The sequence below is a fragment of the Carcharodon carcharias genome, chromosome 7, assembly GCF_017639515.1.
Source record: "Carcharodon carcharias isolate sCarCar2 chromosome 7, sCarCar2.pri, whole genome shotgun sequence".
Classification (NCBI taxonomy): domain Eukaryota; kingdom Metazoa; phylum Chordata; class Chondrichthyes; order Lamniformes; family Lamnidae; genus Carcharodon; species Carcharodon carcharias.
The window spans coordinates 174,264,966-174,287,107 of record NC_054473.1 but is presented as its reverse complement, the minus strand read 5'-3'; the positions used below and the strand labels follow the sequence as shown (position 1 = coordinate 174,287,107).

The window sequence follows — 22,142 nt, the reverse complement described above, 5'->3', positions numbered from 1 at the left end:
GACACAATGGGTGGAATAGCCTCCTTCTGTGCTGTAACCATTCTGTGATTCTGAGTCTTTGTGATGGTCAGAAGTGAGCTGCGGGTGCAATTCAGACACCAATTCTGTGAACATTCTACTTCTCCTGAAGTTCTGTGAATTTTTGAGTCAGATTAAGACGAGCTGAATTTGGCAGCAAAATTCTCCTGCACTTCTCTCACCTCAGTCTTGACCAAAGCTTAAGATTTAGCTCATTTATCAGACTGCTTCGGACTTTTGCACAATCGGGTTTCATAGAATTACATGGAATGTACAGCATGGAAACAGGCCCTTTGATTCAACAGGTTTATGGTCCACACGTCCTCTTCATCTAACCTTAAATTTGGAATTTTGCAAAGATGAGATTAAATGAGCTGAAGGCCCAGCTTCATCTGAACCTATCTTTGTAAAATCCCACAGGCCACAACCTTTGGCCCCATTTAAGATGCCTGGGGTGAGCTGAGTGTTTTCAGCTCCTTTTTCCAATTTGAAATGAGGCCAGTTTAACCACAAAGTGCATTATCTGGGTGAACGTGTTAAGGGTTAGAAGACCTATCTACTGCTGTGGCCTGTGGCCAACTCTATTAAGGGAATAAAAACCTTTCCCTTCCAACATTCCCTAAATCTAATATGAAGTGTTATATCTCCTGCAATGTCTGTATGACTTGCTATCTTATGGATATACTCAATAAAAATTGATTTTATTTTAAGGCAGATTCTTTTTTCTGGGATTTCCACAGACCTGTAATGAATATGATGTTTCATAATGTGAAGTCACTTGCCAGGAACTGCAATACGATGTACACTGCTTTTGCACATTCTGCAGATGAAATCCATGTACACCGTGTTCTCGAGCTCAATAGCGTTCCCAGTACTGGATGAAAACCTGCGGAAGTGGGCAATTGCGCACCCTTAACTGGTGATCCTCCATCCGCCATGGCACATACTTTCCTGCTGTGCCCTCCAGTTGGGTGAGGTTCTAAGCCAGGAGCACCAGAATCAAAAGTCTACCGTATTGTCATCAGAATGTGCAGGAAACCACATACCATGGGGGCAATAATGGGGAGTTTTCCAGCTGTGTTCTCTCAGTGGTTACTGTTCCACACAGGGAATACCAGAACCTTGTGTGCACATTGACGTGGAATTGCTCTTCAGATCAATACCTGGTACGTGCAGGTGATTTTACTGCAATTTGGCACCATGGATATCAGATGGACTTTTTTTTATGTACCTCTGCTGTTGACGCTAGTGGGCCCAGGTCCTTGGACCATGTAGTCAACTTTCCCAAAGCAAAGCTTCACAAAACCAAATTGGAGGGTTGAATGACTATATGCACATGAAGCAAAAGTAACACATTGTGACCTCCCCCCCACCACCCCCCCAGGATGCATGGATTGACATTGCTTCAGTTCCTCCGGGCTCCAAGCTGATGAAAGGGATTTTTAAAAATCCATTCATGGGCTGTGAGCGTCGCTGACAAAGCCAACCCTTTGTTGCTAGTCTTTTACTGACCTTGAGAAGGTGGTGATGAGCTGCCTTCTTGAACCGCTGCAGTCCATGTGGTGCAGGTACACCCACAGTGCTGTTAGGAAGGGAGTTCCAGGATTTTGACGCAGCGACAGTGAAGGAACGGTGATATATTTCCAAGTCAGGATGGTGAGGGACTTGGCGGGGAACTTGCAGGTAGTGTTTCTATCCGTCTGCTGCCCTTGTTCTTCTGGGTAATACAAGTCGCAAATTTGGAAGGTGCTATCGAAAGAGGCTTGGTGAGCTGTGAACTTAAGAAATGGATAAGAAGTGAATTCACCAGGTGTACATTATAGAAGAGGGACAGTGTAAAAGAAGGGGATATAAATACAAAACATTTAAGATAATTTTAAGATTGTTGGCCTGAAATTCCTTTTGGCACAAAGGGAGATCAACATACAGGGTGGGCCTCCAGGTATAGATAGAAACATTGGAAGCAGTTAAGAAACCATTATACACTGTAAGAGGGACACTGTGATAAATGGATAATCGCGGACAGGACTCATGGTCTATGTCTATCTTGAGATACTGTAAAGAACGAGTTCCAGGCCCTGACCATCATTATGCTGCATGTTGCTGCAGCAGGAAATTACAGGAAGAGGAAGCACAAATGTCAGGGTGGGTAGGGGGTGGGGGCAGGGAGGTGAGGGGGGATGGTGGGGAGAGATTATAATCACTCTCTAACCAAATGGCTTTGTGACAACACATCACACCCAGGTACTGCAGCCACACAACGGGCAGGATGTGGGATTTTTTTTGTTGCGCACTATTCAGTGTACAATGAATTGCTGGGGCTGGGGCATGGCGGGATGGGGTTTGAATGTGACAACCGAAACACAAGGTGCTTTTTCCACAGGATAGGAGAGAAGGTTGCTTATCCCAAGGCACTTTTCCATTAGTATGTGTGCTGTCAGTGGGGAGGATGGAAGTATTCTTGCCCACAGCACAGTTTAATACAAATCCGGCAAACCCAGTGTTTCTGACAGGGCTGGAGACTGGCTTCCTGGGTTCCAAGCTAACACAGAAATTGGTTCTCCAACAGAACCCAACAAAGATCTGTTCTTTAAAAAAACACTGCAGAATACAGTGGTCATGAGAGGCCACTCTGCTGCTACCCCACGTCAACAGTAAAATGATTTTAATGGTTGCACAACAAAACCTGATTTTCAAGGTGACCAGGAACAAATCATTTTGCTTAGGGACGGTACAAAGAGTGAGGCAGGTAAGTGCCATGCTTAAGGAACTTATTCTGTCAGTCTTTACAATACACCCTATCTGGCAACTAAAAATACAGAATAAGTTCCTTAAGCATGGCACTTACCTGAGTCTGGCTTCCCTATCCTTGGAAGCAGACCCATAGACCATCGATAATGACATCTGCCAGTGTGCCACTCAGTAAGGGAGCTGCCTGTTGCAATGTAAATGCTGGAGCTGCCTCACAGACACTGACCTCTAAGAATTGGAGTTGAAATTACACCAAAATAAAGAGCAGGTTGTCCCTCTGTACCTGGTGTACTGAAAGTGCAAAGTTGAGGTGGAGACTCATCTAGCTTTACAGCTATTTCATTCAAAGTATTTGCATTAACGAACAGATTGCCAGAATTACCCTCATGACCACTCCGCCCATAATTTCCCTATAAATAGGTTTCTGTTGTAATTAGGGTCGATTTATTGCCATGCATTAGTGGAGCCATTTTTATCAATTGGCTGTGCAGTGACAGAATGGAATTTTTAGTTTGCAAAGGCAGTTTATTAAAGTAAATGGTAGACTACTCCGAACTCCCAGTAATTATTTACTTCAACAATAGCACAGTTGTTTATTGTGGCAGAGAAAATGAATACGGTGCACAATTCCACATACCATATGAGGAGCAGAGATAATTGAGTTTTGTATAATCATGCTTTGGACATGCTTAACAGTGTTTTTATGATTTAATTGTGTTGACACCATATCTGCAAAGTGAACAACCAAAGTTAGCTTTTGCACAGAATTCATCAGTGCAAACCTTTCTTTCTAAAGGAGTCTACACATCCCAGTTCCATAGCTGATAGGTCCATCTAGAGAACCACTTAACATAGAAACATAGAAACTAGGAGCAGGAGTAGGCCATTTGGCCCTTCGAGCCTGCTCCACCATTCATTATGATCATTGCTGATCATCCAACTCAATAGCCTGCTCCTGCTTTCTCCCCATATCCTTTGATCCCTTTCACCCCAAGAGCTATATCTAACTCCTCCTTGAAAACATACAATGTTTTGGCCTCAAATACTTTCTGTGGTAGCGAATTCCACAGGCTCACCACTCTCTGGGTAAAGAAATTTCTCCTCATCTCGAAGAAGAGCAGAGGAGTTATCCCCAATGTCCTGGTCAGTATTTGTCCCCCAGTGAATTATCTGGTCATTATCACATTGCTGCTTGTGGAAGCTTGCTGTGCACAAATTGGCTGCTGTGTTTCCTGTATTACAAGAGTGACTAAAAGTACTGGCTGTAAATTGCTTTGGGAGTTCCTGAAGTTCTGAAAGATGCTAGATAAATTCAAGTTCTTGAAAGGTAGACTTGCTTTTACATAGCACCTATTATGACTCCAGAGGCTGGTCCAATTTATACAAACAGTTCCCCCTATCTGTAATACACAGGAAGAACGCTGTTATACTTTTGCTATACTTAACAGCATCAGTACATAAGAATGGGGCAACTGGGTAAAGGTTATGTTTATGTTAGCCTTTACAGATAATTTTAACACTAAAAATAACCAGTTACCCACAAGAGGGTTTACTTTTTGTGTTTCAAAGTGCACGGGGCTCTTGAAACAGCAAACCTGCTATGTGGCTAATTGCAGGAATTGTGACGTGTAGTTAATCTCTCTGAGGTGCCAACACACTGCACAGCCCAAATGGCATTGACAGCATATGAAAGACATTGCGTGCCACAAGCAGAACACAGCACCCCTCCCACCCCCAACAGCCATGCGAAATAACAGCTCTTACCACCCCGGCCTTAAATCATTGTACTTGTAAAAGTTGCTTACTGATTTCCTGTACTAATAGTGGCTTTTAATATATTATCTGAAGGTATTTGACTGACGTGCGAGATTAAGCAAGCCAACAGTGCCATGCTATGTGCTTGTGTAATACAACCATAACACAAATGCAGAATCCGTTTGTTTTTCTTGATGGCAACTGTTATTCTAATTTGGCTAACTGCAGCAAAAACCCATCCTTTTGTTGTAACACCCTGATTTATATACTAAATGCTGCTATCCATGTCTATGCTTTTTTTGGTGAGGTGTGGATTTCCATTCTAGAACCGAGCAGCAGGGACCTGTGTGTGTTCGCAGACAGCCTGGCATTCTCTTGAGGGGATACACACAGACAACTCGGCAAACAATGAGCCTCCAAAGTGCAGCAGCTGATAATAGGCTCAGCTCGACCTCGGAGGTCACAGTCAAATAAATAGGCCAGATGCTTAGCACTTGTGTTTCCACGGCCCTGGAGCAGATAATTTCGCTCGATTCCGCCCTCCTACTTCTAACCTTCCCCCTCCCCATCATACAATCTTGCAACAACACACACACAAAAAAAAATCCTTCAGCAGCCTGGAGCACTGGGGCTAGTGTGTTAGGGAGAGATTAAGTGATAGCTTATCGCTTTCCTCTTGCTGCTGTGCTGATAGACTGCAAGTCTTATACACCCAGTGAACCGTTAGTAGCTGGCTGCCAGGGAATTGAAGAGCTAGAAACTCTGAGAAACGTTTATTTTTTAAATGTTGTTTTATCTTTTAAAAGCAAAGAAGGGGGGGGGGGGGGTTGGTGTAAAAAAAAATCGACTGGGTATCAACTTGTATGAAAAAAATCTTTGTGTGGTGACTGAAACAGAGGATGTGGTTTTATTTTCGCAATCCATTGCTCATTGAACTTTTGATATAAAAGGAAAGTAGTTTGGCGAGAAATGATGTATTCTTGTGGTCGCCTGTGTCTCTGCATTTTAACCCGAGTGGCCGTTATTGCTCTCGGTGTCATGAATTAACACTTTCTCGTGAAGATTCCCCATCCCGTTAGCCTGGTCAGAGGAACCGGGAGTCAAAGGACCACACAGGGCTAAGATCGCCAAATGTGTCCCTCTGAGTTCGGCTGTTTTTATTTTGAAGCGGTTGGGGAGGGATTTGGTCTGTTGGTGCTGAGCTGGAGTGGAAGGAGTTAAATGGTTGTTTTACAACTAGAAAAAGTATGTTGTGTGTGTGTGTGTGTGTGTTTTTAGGGAGGGGAAGAAGAAAAAAGTGATCAGATGAAACAGTGTGTGGAGATTGGGTGAAATGAGACACCTGATTGTAAAGCCTCCTACAGGTCCTGAGCACTCGACCACGTTAACCTCTTCCTGGTTTATCATTTGGAGGTAGGTTGGAGATGGTTATTTTCCACTCCTTAGTCCCTCCTCTCTCTCTCACACACACACACTCGTTGCTCTAGAAGTCACAGGATAGTCAGCCGGCTCCCCCCTGTTTCTGCCAGACTCTTGTGTTAACAGAGAAAAGGGTGGGTGCTGGTTATGCTGAGCACCAGGCTGGAGATTTGATGCTATCTCTTTCTTTCTCTCACTCTCACTGTGTCTGGCGGACCGGCTGCTGCAGCTGCTGGTTTAAACAGTGGACTCTCTCTCTCTCTCTAACACATTAGCTTCTTCGTATAGAGTAATATATACAAGGAAGAGAAATGCACACTTTGCGAGGGGCCGAACTATCGTTTTACTATTGACACAAGGACGAAGTGAAGCTTCCCCGAGCCCGGGACTAGGGGGCTGAACAGATGTCGCCAGCTTTTCTATCCGTACTCTTTCATTAAGAGTGACAAATCTGCTGTCATTCGGCCAGACTCGCAATTTACAGCTAATGATTCCTGCATGAAGATTGATCGGCGGTTGCAGTGTGTGGTGTGTGTGTGTGAGAGAGAAGAGGAGGAGCGAGTTTCTTCCCCCTTTTTTTTCTCTCTCTCTTCCTCTCCCCGCAGTCGTGGGACGTGGAGCCGGGGAGGAGAGCTCCCGTCTGCCGCTTCCTCCTCCTCCCCGCAGGTCCGGTCAGCGACAACCCGGAGACAGGGCGCCAGCTCCAGGGGCAGCGCACCGCCTCTGCCACTACCCACCCCCCACCCCACCTTCCCCTTCCCCTTCCCCCTGGCAGCACTCCCACTTTCTGTCTGAGCCCAAATCTACTGCTCTCCGACCTTGACATTCAGATGACTGGGTGGAAGAGAAACATTGCTCCTCGCAAGTCTTAGGAATTATCTTTCTAAACACAAAATGAATGTTTACTCATAATCTCCACCAGCAACAACCCCCCCCCCCCCCCACCCCCGCCCTTTTTTTTTAAGCAGTATCTAGTTCCCCACCCCTCTTTCTTCCCTCACAGCCCCTTGGCATTTGAAGGAAGGAGGATCCAGGAATGGCAGCTGTATGGTGGCTTCAGAGTATTGTTGGTAGTCAATTAAGCACAATGTGGGTCTGGGACTGACAGTCTACATGTTTTACTGAATGACAAGAGCACCTTGTTCTCTGGACCTGTACAACTCATTCATGCTTGCAGCTCTCCCCTGGTGAGGAACAATGGCACTGTAAGTTAAAACCATGTTTGGATTGAAGCCACCACTCTACTACCTCCCAGGTAAGACACATCAACAGTCACCTTTCTCTGTGTGTGTGTGTGTGTGTGTGCCTGTTATTCGGTTGCTGTTTTCCTTTATTTCTCTGTGCAGTTCATTTCTTGTACCAACATGAGCCTGTTATCTTTCACCGTCTGGAGGTTTTAGCTTTCTCCAGCTCTTTTGTTGTGATACCCCCATCCCCATATCCACCCCTCTCTTCCCTACCTCTCAAACATGCACTCTCCTAAAAGCTTCTGTAAATGCTGAGTGTGTTTTATTTAACAGCTCATTTCAAAACGCTTAGGTAATCTGACTGTCTTAAACGTGGTGTGTGTTACCATCGTTGGGTGCTTAACTCCTCTTCATAGCTCAGTGAATTCTGATTATGTATCTGCAGTCAAACTGTAGCAAATAAAACTCCAGCTTTTTATTGGTGTATTAGGTAGACTGTGGGAAGAATGTGTAATGTTGCCAACTGTGGATTTTTTTTGATTTGACCTCACCACAATGTTCCCAGACGACCATCACTCTCACCATCCTCCTCCTCTGTGGCCCACTTCTTCTCAGCTGCCCCTTGTGTGGATCCTGTTCCAGCTGGTCCATCGCAGCCAGTGCATTTCCAACTCCAGTTATTCAGTCACCCTCCAGTTTCCTCTCAAGACTGCATTCTTAGCCAGCTCCTTTGCCTCTTTTGGGCAAAATCATTGGTGGACATTGGGGTTAGTTTCCAAACCTTTGTTGTCAGCACCTTTCTCTTCCTCGGCTTCATGGCCGCTCTGCTTATCCTGCAGTAGATTGGGATGGAGTCAGAATTTCCTCAAATTGAACTTTAGGATTCAACTTAACTCCTAATTCGCTGTCCTTGCTTTCCACCCTTGTCATGGATGTTCGCTCAGGCTGAACGAGGCACCTCAAAACGTCGCTTCAAGTCCCATACCCTGGCTGTCATCGCATCACTGCCGCTTCTACATGCAGCTTGCTTCTGCCTTGCCTCAGTTCTTCAGATTTTTAAACTCTTGTCTCTATATTTATTATCTGTACACTCAATTTCTTTACATCTTTCTGCTTCCCAGAACCCTCTGCTTGCATATTCCACCTTTGTCAACCTCCAATGGCTCCCAGACACCCTGTGTCCCGTGTGTTCTCCTTCCCAATGCACTGTACTAATCTTTAATTAGACAGTAATGTTTCCAGCTTGATCTCTTTTGATGGGAGAATTCTTTAGTAAGCTTTCCTCCCCTTCAGGCCCCCCACTTAAAAAAATGTGTGACCCGGTCCTAAGTAGATACAATTTCCCCACGCCAAATGATTAAGTTTCCTATCAAATCAAAGCAAGTTAAAACTCGCTAAAAGCTGCTGTCAAGTGTATCCAAAGAAGATTGATTTTTATAAAGTCATGCACTTACCAGAGGTGGAATTGTTACATCATTATTATTATTAGTCATAACATGTACCAATTAAGTTTAAGATGAAAGTGACCTTAGGACAAAATTAAATAAGCAGCAAACTTTATTTATGACTACTCAAAATTGTGGGATGGGCAGGCCCTTCATTCCTATCATGGCATTTAAGTTGTTTTTTCAATATTTCTTCTCTTTTTGTTTTGATCTCCACTAAATCAAAGGACCTAATGTGCGTCTTTTTATTTTGATGGCGGTTTTGTCCAGTTTTAACTTCAGCCCACTTTGTAGTCTTCATGTGCAGCTATCATGGTAACCATGTGAGCCACATCCTCGTTTCTAAATGATTATTTCACAGGTAGAGATTTAGAAAAGGCAAGGGTTAGGGGATGCAAGAGATAAAAGAAAACATACCACTCTACTCCGGTGGATTAATTATTGCAAAGCAGGCTCTTAACACACTCTGCCCCTTTGGATTCTTGTCTCTTGAGCTGGGTAAAGAATGGGATGTGACATCTGAAGAATGGGTGCTAATAGCTAACAAAAAAAATCACTTCTTTAAAAAAATATATATTTTTCAGTCTTTGGGCCCAAATAGTTCCAATGTATAGGAATGATGTCTTTACTTTAAGTGAACATTCCTTGGTGTCTCACATTGCGTGGATATTTGCAATGTGATGATGACCTTGCTATTAGTAATCAGCAATTAAAATAAATTGTGTCAATTAATAACACCTTGGTGAGCCTGACTCAAAATTATGATCAGTATCCCTTGGTAATATAGACCAGGAATCACAGCTGCAATTTTAAAACACGCGTTGGATTTTCTGTCTATTATCATTCTCTTTCTCCACTCCAGCCATCCTTGCACCTTTGTGGCCCCTCAATTTTTGGAACACTTTTTTGATACTTTCGGATACTTTTCCTTTACTTGTTTTCTTCCTACCCTCTCCTCTTCTAATTTTCCGCTCATGAGTGTTTCAACGGTTGGGGAAAGATTTGAAGATCTTATCCTCATTTTGAGAACTGCTGAAAGTAATTCACTCTTGTTGCTTCAGGAATAGACACATTGACATTGTCAGTGGCATTCCAATGTGATTTAAATCATTTTGTTGAGGGACCTTTCACTAAAGGGTTGAAATGTGATATACTTTCAGTAATTATTAAAACCGATCTTCCCAAGTTGAACAGCGTTTAACAACTCTGCACTTCTAAGTACCCTCAAAGCTTTCATATAGAGAGGTGCATAATTTATTTAAAACATTGATTACATTAGACTAGAGCAACTAACTTAAATATCAGTTCAAGCTGCAGGGAGTGCTTGAAAATGGCAGAGTTAACAAAACCATTCAATAACCTCATAAAATCATAAAAGGAGCAACATTTAAACTGCAAAAATGTGTCCCTGTGGTACTTTGCAAAAGCACTCTAGATTCAAAGTGCATTGTTTAGTAAATCTCGTTGCATTACTAGGTTCAGACAAGTAGTTTAGGTAACACTATGAGGGAGAAACCGCACCCCCCTCCGATTAGTATTTATTTGCATTCCCTTTACAACCTCCAGCAATATTTTCTCAAAGATAGTGAGTAAAACTAAAGACCTGTAGATTTGGCAAAGTGCAAATGAAATTCTGTACCCAGAGGATACAAATCTTTCCCAAGTTCCCCTGGGATTATCCTTCCTTTATGCAACCCTGGAAATGAATTTGTGTCTGTATTGTGTGGGAAAATATTAATTGTGTTTTAGGATTTTCTGGAAGGTTCCTAGTTATATGTTTCACCCTGCTGTGTATTAACTATTTCCTTGCAAAACAATAAATGTATCCAAGCCAGATCTGGCCAAAACAAAATTTCTAAAACATTTTTCCAATTGCTGCCCTTCGAGTGTGAGGTGCAAATAACTGAAGAGTGTCCCCCTCTTCCCCACCCCTCTCCCCATTGAGGTTTTCCCAATGGACAGTTGAGTCAGGCAGTCCAGAGACATCTTTGAGCTGGAGTAAGTCTGGAACCTTTATACTCTGAGCTGGAGTGACAGCAAGATAGTGCAATTAACCTCTGTCTTTTGAGTTTCCCCACTTCTTACTATCCAGTAGCTTGCTCTATCCCCACCCCACTGAAGTGTGGATATGATTGAGTACGAGATGTGACATAGCTTTGTGTTTTAACTCTTCCCTGACCCCATGCCCAAATAGCATGCTTTCATTTACCGCTTAGGCTCATACCAGACAAGTGGCTACTTTGGCACACGGCAGATGCTTACCCTCCAACCAGGAGTCAGTATGAGGAAAAGGGACAGGCTGAAAATAGGTAGCAAAGAAGGAGCAAAAACTCCCTGAATGTGCCACTACACACCAATACGTCACAGGTTTTATTTCTTAGTCTGTGCTGGATTAACAAATCTTAGCATTTTTTAAGTTCACTCATGGGATGTGGGCATCGCTGGCTAGGCCAGCATTTATTGCCCACCCCTAATTGCCCTTGTTCAGGCACATTGCTGTGGGTCTGGAGTCACATGTAGGGATGACAGATTTCCTTCTCTAAAAGGCATTAGTGAACCAGATGGGTTTTTATGACAATCGGCAAAGGTTTCATGGTTATCATCAGACTTTTAATTTCATATTTTTATTGAATTCAAATTTCACCAGCTGCCATGGTGGGATTTGAACCCAGGTCCCCAGAGCATTACCCTGGGTCTCTGGATTACTAGTCCAGTGATGATGCCACCATCTTCCCCTAGCTTGAGTTATCAGGAAGTGATCTGTACTTGGACTCAGCGCCCCTGTGTAAGGGAGGGAAAATTCAGCTAGGAATTACTGGCACTCACCAGGAATCCTGTGCCCAGCAGCTAAACCTGGGTCTTTAAGGCACTAGTTTTAACAATTCCTGGCAGTTTTTACCTTCTGCCTGCAACCTGTGTTTAAGGGGCTAAGCAGCACCAATATGAGTCCTATATTGAGGGAAAAATATCTTTTAGACAGGATTTTCGCCACTAACATGAATCCAGTAAAATATCAGGACACTAAAATAATGGCACCTCATTTCTAGATTTTTTTTATGATTTTTAAAATATCAAATTTTCATTTTTTTTTTCTAACTGATAAAATTTCTCACCTAGTAGATGCTGGCCAATTTCAGGGCTTCTATTGTAACAGTTGCGTTAGACTGAAGGAAGCAATTCAGTTATTGGTTTCGAGCTGGCTATTGCTAAACAAGACAAGCCCAGATTGAGGGAGAATGTGCTGGCTCTGAATGGCAGTGATTTTTTTTTTCAAACAGTATTTAACAACTAGATTTGAGGTGACTCTTACCGAGAGCTCCCTGGTTATCTTGGGTGGATGATTAGTCATCTGATGCATTGCTGAGCTCTCCAGGCTGGCTGAGGTTTCGAACCAGTGTTCAGTCAGCTGTGCTCAGCTGGGTTGGTGGCAGAGGAGCTGCACCTGACTTCAAAGTTCCAGCTCCTGTTTGCTGTGTAGTGGTGCCTGCTGGAGCCTGCGCCTATGTGAACATGTACGATGGCAAAGTTGAGGTGACTTGCGGTTGAAGCAGCCAGCAGTTGCACTTTGTTATTCAGTCCAAAATGAAGAAGGTGTGATTGTGCATGAATATACCCTCCCACACCTAGGCTAAATCTGCATTTCCCATTCTGACTAATCCTCTGGTTGATGGTAGAAGTGTGCTAGGGCGTTGTGTTAAACCTCTCTGGCCACCATCCCTGTAATTCCATACTCTCTGCTGTCGTGTTGCCCCCCTAGCGTTGTGTTGCACAGTTAAGTTTCGACGTCAAGTGCCTGCTTGCTGCAAATGTCAAAGGTACAAAATCCATCTGGAAACACTGACAGCGTGAGTGATTGGCTGCTGCATCTCACCGGACTGCGAGGCAAACTGTTGGTGGGCTGGCTAACTCAAAATAGCCCTTTGACTGACACAGTTACATGCAGTTTCCAAGGCGAGGTCACATTACAGCCTTTCTGAAGGTTGGACAGCTCCAAGCTAGGTCAGTTTTCAACCTTTAGACACGTAACATTTCAGGATGTTGCAGGAGGGATAAAACACAGAACCGTCCAGTTTAGTTTCAGCTGCGTTCTGCAGTGTTTTGTTTGCTCAAACTGAAGATGTTTGGCCTCTCTCCTGCGCAGCATCCCATGGATATATTGGAAAGGTTGTTGATTCTTCATGGAGATTCATATTTGCCACACCGTCTCGAACCTCACTAGAACTGTGTTTGAGATGCCACAAACTCTTGTTACAGCACACTATGCCTGACTCGCTATCTGTCAGAGAAGCTGCAGGAAGCATTCCGTCTGCGTGGCATCTCTGTGTAATTTTCTTTTTCACTTGTCTCCCAAAAGCCACCTTTTAGAGAGGCATCAACATCAGTCCTGAGATGCCACTAGATAGTTAATATTCATTTTGCAGTGATAGTACAAGAGCTACATGGAATCTCTTCAGATTATAGCTGGCTCCAAAACAGTGGTGTGAGGAAGGGCTTGCTGACCTGTGAGGCCCCTATTCCCCCAAGGCCCTGGGAATTTGTCCCTCGATGCCCAGGCAACTCGGTCCCATTTGCGTTTATAGGTGTAAAAGGTTTGTTACAGTATGGCTTTAAATCTTTAATGGTTGCGATATTACAGTCTGGAAGCTTCTTAATGTTTGCTCCTAGAGCAGTACTGTGATTTTTTTAAAAAAAACTTTTAGTTCTTGTTCTTTAAACAACGAGGCCTCTGCAGGTTTGGGAGGGACTATTTATAGCATAGTTGTCTCATTTGGTGAGGAAAACCTAAATCACGAGATTTGATTGCAGCAGCAATTTGACATGTATATAACTTGAAGGGAATATGGATTTAAATATTATACCTGCGCACCCCCCGCACCCCCCAACCAACCCCCCCCCCCTCCCAAACCCCCATAAGTGTGTAGTCTACAAAGAGAAAAACTTGGAAAACCATGCCACAAGCCATTGGCGTAGACTACACCATAGAGTGTTGGATTACAAGATCATGTCCATGATGCTACCAACAGTAACCAGAGGAGCTATGCTGAGCATAAATAAGCACCTGTCATGGCAATTGTTTAGCAAAGAATGACAACTGTAACTAAGAATGCAGTGATGGACGAACAGTGAATATAAGCTTCATGGTTCAACCACCACTGCCTCCTCTCCCTTGACCCACCCCCCTCCTACTTAAGGTTCATATCTTCCGCTTATTTCGCTGTTGGAAATGCTTCCTTTCAATGATATATCACTGTGAATATTTTCAGGTACATCGAGTGCCATCCCTTTGCTGGAAGAGTTATTCACATGTGCTGACCTGAATCTGCCAGGGTAACCAGTATATGCATCATTCGTCTCTGCCCGTTACACTGATTAGTACGATAAACATTTGCTAAATTTATTCTCTTCCATACAGTGGAATTGCAGCTGAGAATAAACCCCAGTCCAATTAAAGTGCGGGTTTCTGCTGGGACTCTAATGGGTGCAAGATGCAAATGCACACCTGTTCCTCTGATCAAAATTGTCCCCGGTTTGCTCTTGTCTAGCTTGTGTCTGCAGTATGTTAGTTGGGTGACGTATTGGCAGCCAGCTTGCCAAGCAGTGAAACCTATTGCAGGAGGGGATGAGAGATAAAGTAATAGCTGGGCAAAAAGTTACTCGCAAGGAGGGTTGAAAGACCGCCTTAGTGGGCACCGTGTTTTGTTGGAGGGGAGTAGCATAAAGTTGGAGCTTGCACTCTCAAGCTTGTAATCTGGCAGTAGCCCTCTTGTGCATGATGTACCTGGCGATGCTTTGCAATTTGAGTTGTTTTGGGGTGCGATTTACACACCAACTACAGTTTCTCAGAAAGCCCAAAGTTTGGAATAGTCCCACGCACCAATTACAGAACTGGTTACTCCATAAATTCAATGAGAGAAAAAAGTTCTCACTGCACATCAGCAGGATGCTAGCTGTGGTAAAGATTGGTGGTGCTAAGTGTGAATCCTGCCTTTCATCGTCCATTTGGAAAAAAAAAATGGAAGTGCATCAACGAACAGGATTGGGATGCTTCAGAGGCCGAGGCTAGGCATCTCAGTTGTAGAGGTTAATAGGTTAAAGTAATCTCGTAGGGCAAGGCTGCAGGAGGAAAGGTGGGACTCCTGAATTGTTTGCTCAACATCTGTGAAGCAGGCAGGCTGACCAGATGTTTGCTGTCCCTTCCCCGGGCTTCATAGCATCTGTCAATGGACCGGGATAAATGCCATTGTAATCAATTTTTACACTTTACTGCTGTGTAATGACACCGATAACAGCGGCAACATATGTCCCTAAAACTGATAAGTATAGTCAGCCCAAAGTGTTTATTAGCTTCGCACACTGTGTGCTGCCTAGAAAGCTTTGACAGGGAATTGTTACTTACCGCACTTAAACATTTATGGTACTATGTTATTTTGCTACCCTGATGCTTTTTATGAACTAGTGGTATGTGCCTATTAAAACTTTTATTAGCAGATCAACACACAGCGCACGCAAAAGCACACAACCTCCTTTGTACATGCTCACTGTGGAATTGGTTATCTTGAGCTCAGTTTGAGAGGAGCTGAGATATTTTTGCCTGTTCTATTTTATCTTGAGTGTTCCGCAGAATGTTGGTGCAATGAGCCTTTGTGTGTTCAGTGTTGATCCTCTTTATGCCTGAACTTTAAGCACGAGGAGATGGAAAGAAAAGCTGTGTTTGCCAGTTGTATGCTTTTGTTGATAGATTCATAAAAATTTGAGGTAATTTGAAATATGTGAAATTTTTTAGCGAGTTGTATTTTTGAGGAAATGTGGAGATGGAATTGTCCATGAAGTTTATTTTAGGTATTAATGGGACCAAAGGGGCTTCTGCCGGTGTAGCTCCGTTTTGTTGAAAGGCTATTGATTGTCAGTAACGGCTGAGTGACCGATGCATTTAGAGCTTTGGGTTTTCTGTCTGAAAGTTTGTCTTAAACGATGTTTAAATATCCGTTGGGTTGGTTGACTTTTTTTTTAGAGGAATGGGCGCCTATAGAGAAGGATGTTCTCTCACAGTACTTATCTCCAAAATTGACTTAATCCACTGGTCTATAAGCTTAACATTTCTACCCACCCAACTGAGGAGGATAGTATGAGTGTCATCAATGAAGAGTGAGAAAGAAGAGTGTTCCTTTATAACTTAAACCACATTGTATGTGTTAGTGCTACGACTGAGCTGAACTTGACTGTAGCAGTGAAGATCAGTAAAGTTAAATAATCATAACTTCCTGGTTATTTAAGCCTTTGGTCTTCCATCCCTCCAGTATTTTTCTCTCCTCTTCTGAGGGACATACATGACTCATGCCAATTGCTCTCCACTAGATTGTCCACTGAGCTCTCTTCATGCACAAGTCTTTGCACTGTGTGTCTGCAGGTAATCTATGTGTGGATGACATTACAGCAGAACTCAATCTTTTCCCGACATCCTCACTTCTCGGGGGTGGGGTGGGGGGTGGCGGAAGGGGTGTGGCGGAGTTGCTGGACAGTGGTCAGGAACGAGAATCAGAGCTGCTTTTGTATTCTTAACCTGGGAGTGTTGTGGCCGCTGCTGCCACTCTTAGAGTGGCTACAGAGCAAGTATCAAACCAGGGAGCCTATACCTTATACTAGCCTATACTTAATAACATATTTATCTGGCACTTAGCAGTTGCGCATTTGAAAGAACTGCTGGTAAGGGGAATAATTGTCATCTTTGATTGAGATTGGACAGTTTCTATAATGGACAGCAGATCCCTATCACCAGCTTTCTGACATCATTGAAAAATAAAATCCATCCAAGACATTGTTTAAATAGTGGTTCATTAATATTTAACTAACTAATATTTTACGCCTTCAATGTCATGAAAATTCCAAAGGTACTTTACAGTGATGAGGGGAATGGACACTAAAGAGGAGCTAAGAGAATGGTGAGGTGATTGAAGTCATATTTAACAAGATGGTTGTGCCTTTTGAAGATGAGGAGCAATTAACCAATTGTTAGAATTTAAGTCCCCAGGCCTTTGATCACATAAGATTACATTGGAAAATGGCACAGAAAAGACCACTGGGGCAAACCAGTTCATGATGGTGAAGGTACTGTTGCTGATGGTGGAGCAGAGGTGGCTGAGGGTATGGCACCGTTGGCCAGAGTTTGGTGCAAGCTATGACACAGAGCTGAGGAGAGGCCATAGAGATCTTTCTGAAGAAAGCTAAGGATTTTATAAATCAATGAATCAGGGGTAGGGAGCCACTGGAGGACAGGGGTGATGGGTGAGCGACATTTGGGGATGCATAAGAGGCAGGCAGCGGTGTTGTTAATGGGTTAATGGCTGAGCACTGCTGGACAATATAAGACACAGGTACCGAGCTCCCCATCTTCCTCGAAAGGACATGAAGTTAAGCAGTTCGAGTGAATGGAATTACGTTCCTTGCCTTTAATGGTGTAATATTTTACCCATGATACATAATTGATTTGGATTATGATGGCTCTGTGGTTGGTCCTCTGTTTTGTCATTAAATTGTCATGAGCTCATGATTGGAGTAGTGCAAATACTGACAATTACTGAGTCTAAAAATTCAATTAATTCAGACGAGCAGATTAAATATACAGTGAATTTTAATAATCTGCACTGAAGGCGGAAGATTACCATAGACAACATTTTAAACAGATCATGGCACCTTCATGCAGAACAAGAGAAACTCTCATCTGAATATGATTTATGTCCTGGAACTGAAGCCTTTGTTGTCAGTCGGAGGGAAAGCAAATCCAGATTTTTTTGTCTCTCTCTCTCTCTTGCTCTGTAAGACAGTAATGATGTACTGTACAGCAGCTTGCCCCTAGTGGTTCTTTTGGTGACGCCATTGGCCAAGGAGGGGACACTGGCTGTCTGCAGTGCAATAAATAATTGAACATGAGTAATCTGTGGGACTAACCCACTGACTGCAGTACCGCAACATTGAACTTGTGCCTGCAAGGCATGTTGGAATCCCATTCCCCTGACTGATGCGTTTGAACTCCCATCACTTCACGCCTACTCGTCAAGAGTTGCCTGTTGCAGCTGTACTTCCCGGAGGCTGAGAAAGAAAAGCTAGGATGTCCTAAACTGTACAGCTCAAGCATTACCCACCCCTGCTAATCCTATGTGTTACGGACAGGAGAGGGATTAACTTAAACAGCCCTGATTTCTCCTCTCACCACCCATCCATAAACAGAAAGGCGTTTTTGATTTCCTGTCTTATATGTGGTGGTGTATTTTTCCCAACCCCTCAGTATTGGTGTGATCCAATTCTCTATTAATAACCCCATAGCAAACTTGAGATAGGATGAACTAAAAGGAGTTAATTTATTTGCGCACACACGATCGCAAGAGCAGCGCCCCAACATGGCCTCCTTTTCAATCATACGGTAACAGTGAGATAGAGAACAGAAAGAGGTATAAGGCAAAGACCACAGACAAAATAAGAATGATTGTTTCACGTGAGTTCAAAGTCCAGTATATAAGTCTAATGGTGTATTCTTGCACAGAGTTGGCAGGCTGAAGCCGAACGCGATGAGATGAGATAGGCATGTAGAGATTATTTAGCCTTGTAAGCGCTATAGAAGTCCCAGGAGAAACAGTGTAGATAGGTTCCAGGCAATTTCAACCTGGTCAGAGCTCTGGTTCTACTGCTGTTTGGCTGATGGAAGATGGCAGATTGCCTTTGCAGCCCCACAAGGTGGGAGTGGGGCGGGGGGTGGGGGTTATTTGATATGACTCCGAACTCCACTTTTGGGCAAAGGATGTATATTGCTTTGTCTAGATCCCTGAGATATTCAACGTCTCAACCATTAATAATTTTAAAGGAGATTTCAGGGTCCTTTGCCCTATCAGGCAGCTTGTCTGCATTAGCTGGGTCTGGCCTTGGTAATGCAAATGTCCTTTGTACAACTCCTTTGGAATTTGCTCTCTGCAACACGGGGTTGTTAGCACTTCTTCAGGCATAATGAGATTGTAGCTGTTCTGAATGCTAGGAAGCTCCCAGTGTTTGAGTAATAGTCAGCAGTGGCTTCAGTCACTGTAAAGCCTTTGTTCAGTTCTTAGCACCACGCCAACTGTGTTCATTAAGGAGTAGCACTACCCATTGGCAACACAATTGCCATGGCCACATAGGTCTGCATTAAGGCCCAACAACAGTTATCAGGCCGTCATTGGATGCAAATTGGGAGCTAGGCCCAGCAATCAGCCCAATCAGAGGTCTGTTTTGATGTTGGTATTTGAATTCCCAAAATGAGAGTGAAGTTTCTTGTGCTCCTTTGACCTGTAGCGTCATGCAGCCCAGCCCCTCTATTATTTGTACCAAGTGCTGGTACATGTTACAGTGGCTTCAGGTAAACTTTCCTTTGACAGGATAATCGGTGATTGGATTCGGAATTGATAAACTAAGACTCAACTGGCTGAATTCTCGATAGAGCATTGTCTCATCAGTCAAGTGGCATTAATTTGTGCTGCTGTGCCTTTCTGCTCCTTCTCCATTTTGCCACCTGAAGTTGAAGCTTCTGGAATCCTGGAAGCTTGCACCGATATCTAAAATGCTAACCCTTACAGTAACGCTGTTTAATAGATAAATATGGATGCCTCAACTGCTATATGCGGTATTCATTTAGTGGTAATGTGTGCCACATCTGTGGCTAGTGTTTAGCCCTAATATTCATCATCCAAAAGCTGCCAGCTTTCCAACTGGCTTCTGTTTTCCAGCTTCATGTTCGTCTGTGTGTCTCCCTCCCTCCCTCCCTCTCTCTTTTCTCCGCACCCACCCCATGCTCCCCTTCTGCATTTTCTGATTTTTTTTTTTTAAGCTAAATTTCCAAGCAAATGAATTCATTAGGAGGAAGAGAGATTTTTACCGGGAGGGTGAAATGTGCTAGTTTGGAAAAGGTTTTGAGCCTGGCAGCGGGAGATGGGTTCAGACTGATCTGTTTGAGATCCAGGCGACATCTTGCCGGATGACTGACAGCGAGAACAGTGCGGGCCATCGATTGCTAACAGATGGCCTGATTATTAGCAAAATCAAGATACACGCAGCAAATCTGCAGTGTTGCCAGTGTTCATTTCTTACCCCAAGATAAACCCGGCTGGCCCACTGGTACCATCTGCAGGCTTGCAAAGTGTATTAAGCCTGAATTGATTGAGTCGGTGCTTGTGAGTTTATCATTTTTTAGAAAAAGGGAAAGGAATCGGTTGGGTGAAACTGCACAATAAACACACTTTGCACTGGTAATGAGAAGCACAAGTCACCGGAACAATCAATAATATGAATACTTCATTATCTCCATTGTCCATGCTTATTATTTAGCCATTTGTACTTGTTTAGTGAAGGGAGTTTCTCATTGTCTCTCTTCCTCCCCTTTCGTTTTGCTACGTCAGCTGTTTATTTCAATAAATGATGGGTTTTATTTCCCAAAAATGTTTTCCCAGCTTAAATAAGAAATTATGAGAAGAAAATGTAACTTTTTTTTCCCCTCTAATTTCTGACATCTCTGACCCATCCCATACTCCTATTCCCTCCTGACCTGCTGCAGACAGACTCCTGCTGGTCTACAGTTTCATGGCACATCCAATAGCCAATTAAAAACCTTAACAGTTGCCAGTAGACTATTTGACCATGGAGAACATTACAGTCAAGTGCAATCTTGCCCTTGGTCAATGCAGGGATACTGAGCAGGAAAACAAGAGTCAGAATTTCTGGTTGAACTTCGCTCTTTATCTCAAGAACACTATAGTTGTAGCACCTGACAATGATCTGTTCAGAATTATCTGACATTAGGTTGCCTAGATGCCATTTTTGGTGCAAATGGTGCATGGGTCAATCAAGACCAGTTAAATGGTTTTAAAACACATTTGCATTTATATAGCATCTTTCATGACCACTGGACACTTCAAAGTGTTTTACAGCCAATGAGGTGCTTTTTGAAATGTGGTCACTGTTGTAATGTATGAAATGGGGCAGCCAATTGACGCACGGCAAGCTCCCATGAACAGCAATGTGATAATGACCAGATAATTTATTTTTGTACTTGTTTATTGAGGGATACTTGTTGGCCAGGATGCCAGTGGGTAACTTCCCTCCTTCACCCGAGCAGGCCAACTGGGCCTCAGTTTAACATCTTGTCCTAAAGTCGGCACCTCCGACAGTGCAGCACTCCCTCGGTACTGCACTGGAGTGCCAGCCTTTATTTTTGTGCCCAAGCCCTGGAGTGGAACTTGAACCCAGAACCTTGTGACTTAAAGGCGCGAGTGCTACCAACTAAGCCACGGCTGAGAGGAATTGATTCTCCCTAAACTAACTGACACTAGGTTAGGAAGTCAATATTTCCAGGTCTGAATGCCAGGATAACATGTCTATTATTCATGTATGACAGTAGATCTCAGAACGCTCTGTGACCATGGGAAGCATTACATCAATTCTCAGTCCACATGCCCCATGTACATTTTCAAAATAAATAGCAATAGGATTGACTTTTTTTTTCCTTCCCCCATGAGACCAGTTGTAGTGCCTCTACTACACATCCTTATAGATCAGTGGGTAGAACCTCTGATCTTCCAGATTTGTCCAATCATCTACCAAATGAATAAAGTCCAGGAGCTCCTATACTTTGAAACCTTGTTTTTTTCAATGCTCGGCGAGATGAGGGATGTTTGTGCTGGGAATTGCAACACTTCCCATTACAGCCACACACAACACTCCCAGGTCAGGTATGCTGTACATCTAGTTAGAGGTAACGTTCCCTCGACTTCCCTCCCAACGACTTGCTTCTGCCTCAACCTGGGCAGCGTGTCATTATTTGCCGTATCCCACACCGGCAGGTCCTGCAGCCTCTCTGCGTTTGATTGCCAATTACTGCAGAATTAGGGACAGTTTTACACTGTAAGTCTGTGCCCACCAGGAATTGGATTAAGACGGTTCACATGGGAAGCATTGCAGACATGCTGTCATTCTGGGCTCAGTTGACATGGCAGGTCCCCGAGGTGAAAATTGCTGTCCAAATCATTCCCCCTCCGCTTCCTACTCAAAAAAGAAAGGACTTATGCTGTGTAAAGCTGAAATGACTGCTGGAAATGAGCTCATTGTTGTGCAGCTAACATTTTCATAAGAGCGAGCTTTAACTTCACACCTGGCAACCTTTAACCTTCACTGCAAATGTGACTTGCAATGACATGACTTTCACTGCAGAATGCAAAATAAAGGCTGTGTGAAAATTTCCCACTTTTCCCACAACCGTTTATTAAAGTGACCCAAAAAATTACCTTTATGCTGCACAAAAACAAAATTACCTTCCCCTCCTCTCAAGGTTTTAGGTGGCGAGGGAGCATTTTAAGAAACTCTGGACTGGTTCTGGATGAATCGCCAAAACCAAATCCAGAAAAAAAATCATCAAAGCAACCAGAAGACTTCCATTTTTTATATAAAAAAAACCCCAAAAAGTAAACGAAAAGCAAATCCACAGCTGCAGGTTCTGTACAGATTTAGTCATTAAATGATCATGGCAGTGAAGGTTACATTATCAGATAATCCC

General features: G+C 43.5%; 1 protein-coding gene across 5 annotated transcripts in view; it reads left to right on the top strand.

The window, feature by feature from the left end:
- gse1 (Gse1 coiled-coil protein) overlaps nt 1–22,142 on the top strand; it is a 604,225-nt gene that overhangs the window by 452,389 nt on the left and 129,694 nt on the right. For 2 of the 5 annotated variants that reach the window (XM_041190847.1, XM_041190846.1), the window contains exon 1: nt 6,905–7,198. The exons of the other annotated variants lie outside the window; for them this stretch is intronic. In XM_041190847.1, the coding sequence (XP_041046781.1) occupies nt 7,162–7,198 (37 nt within the window). In that variant the 5' untranslated portion in view covers nt 6,905–7,161. Of the gene's footprint in view, nt 1–6,904; nt 7,199–22,142 lie in introns of those variants that run through there. 5 annotated transcript variants of the gene reach the window in all.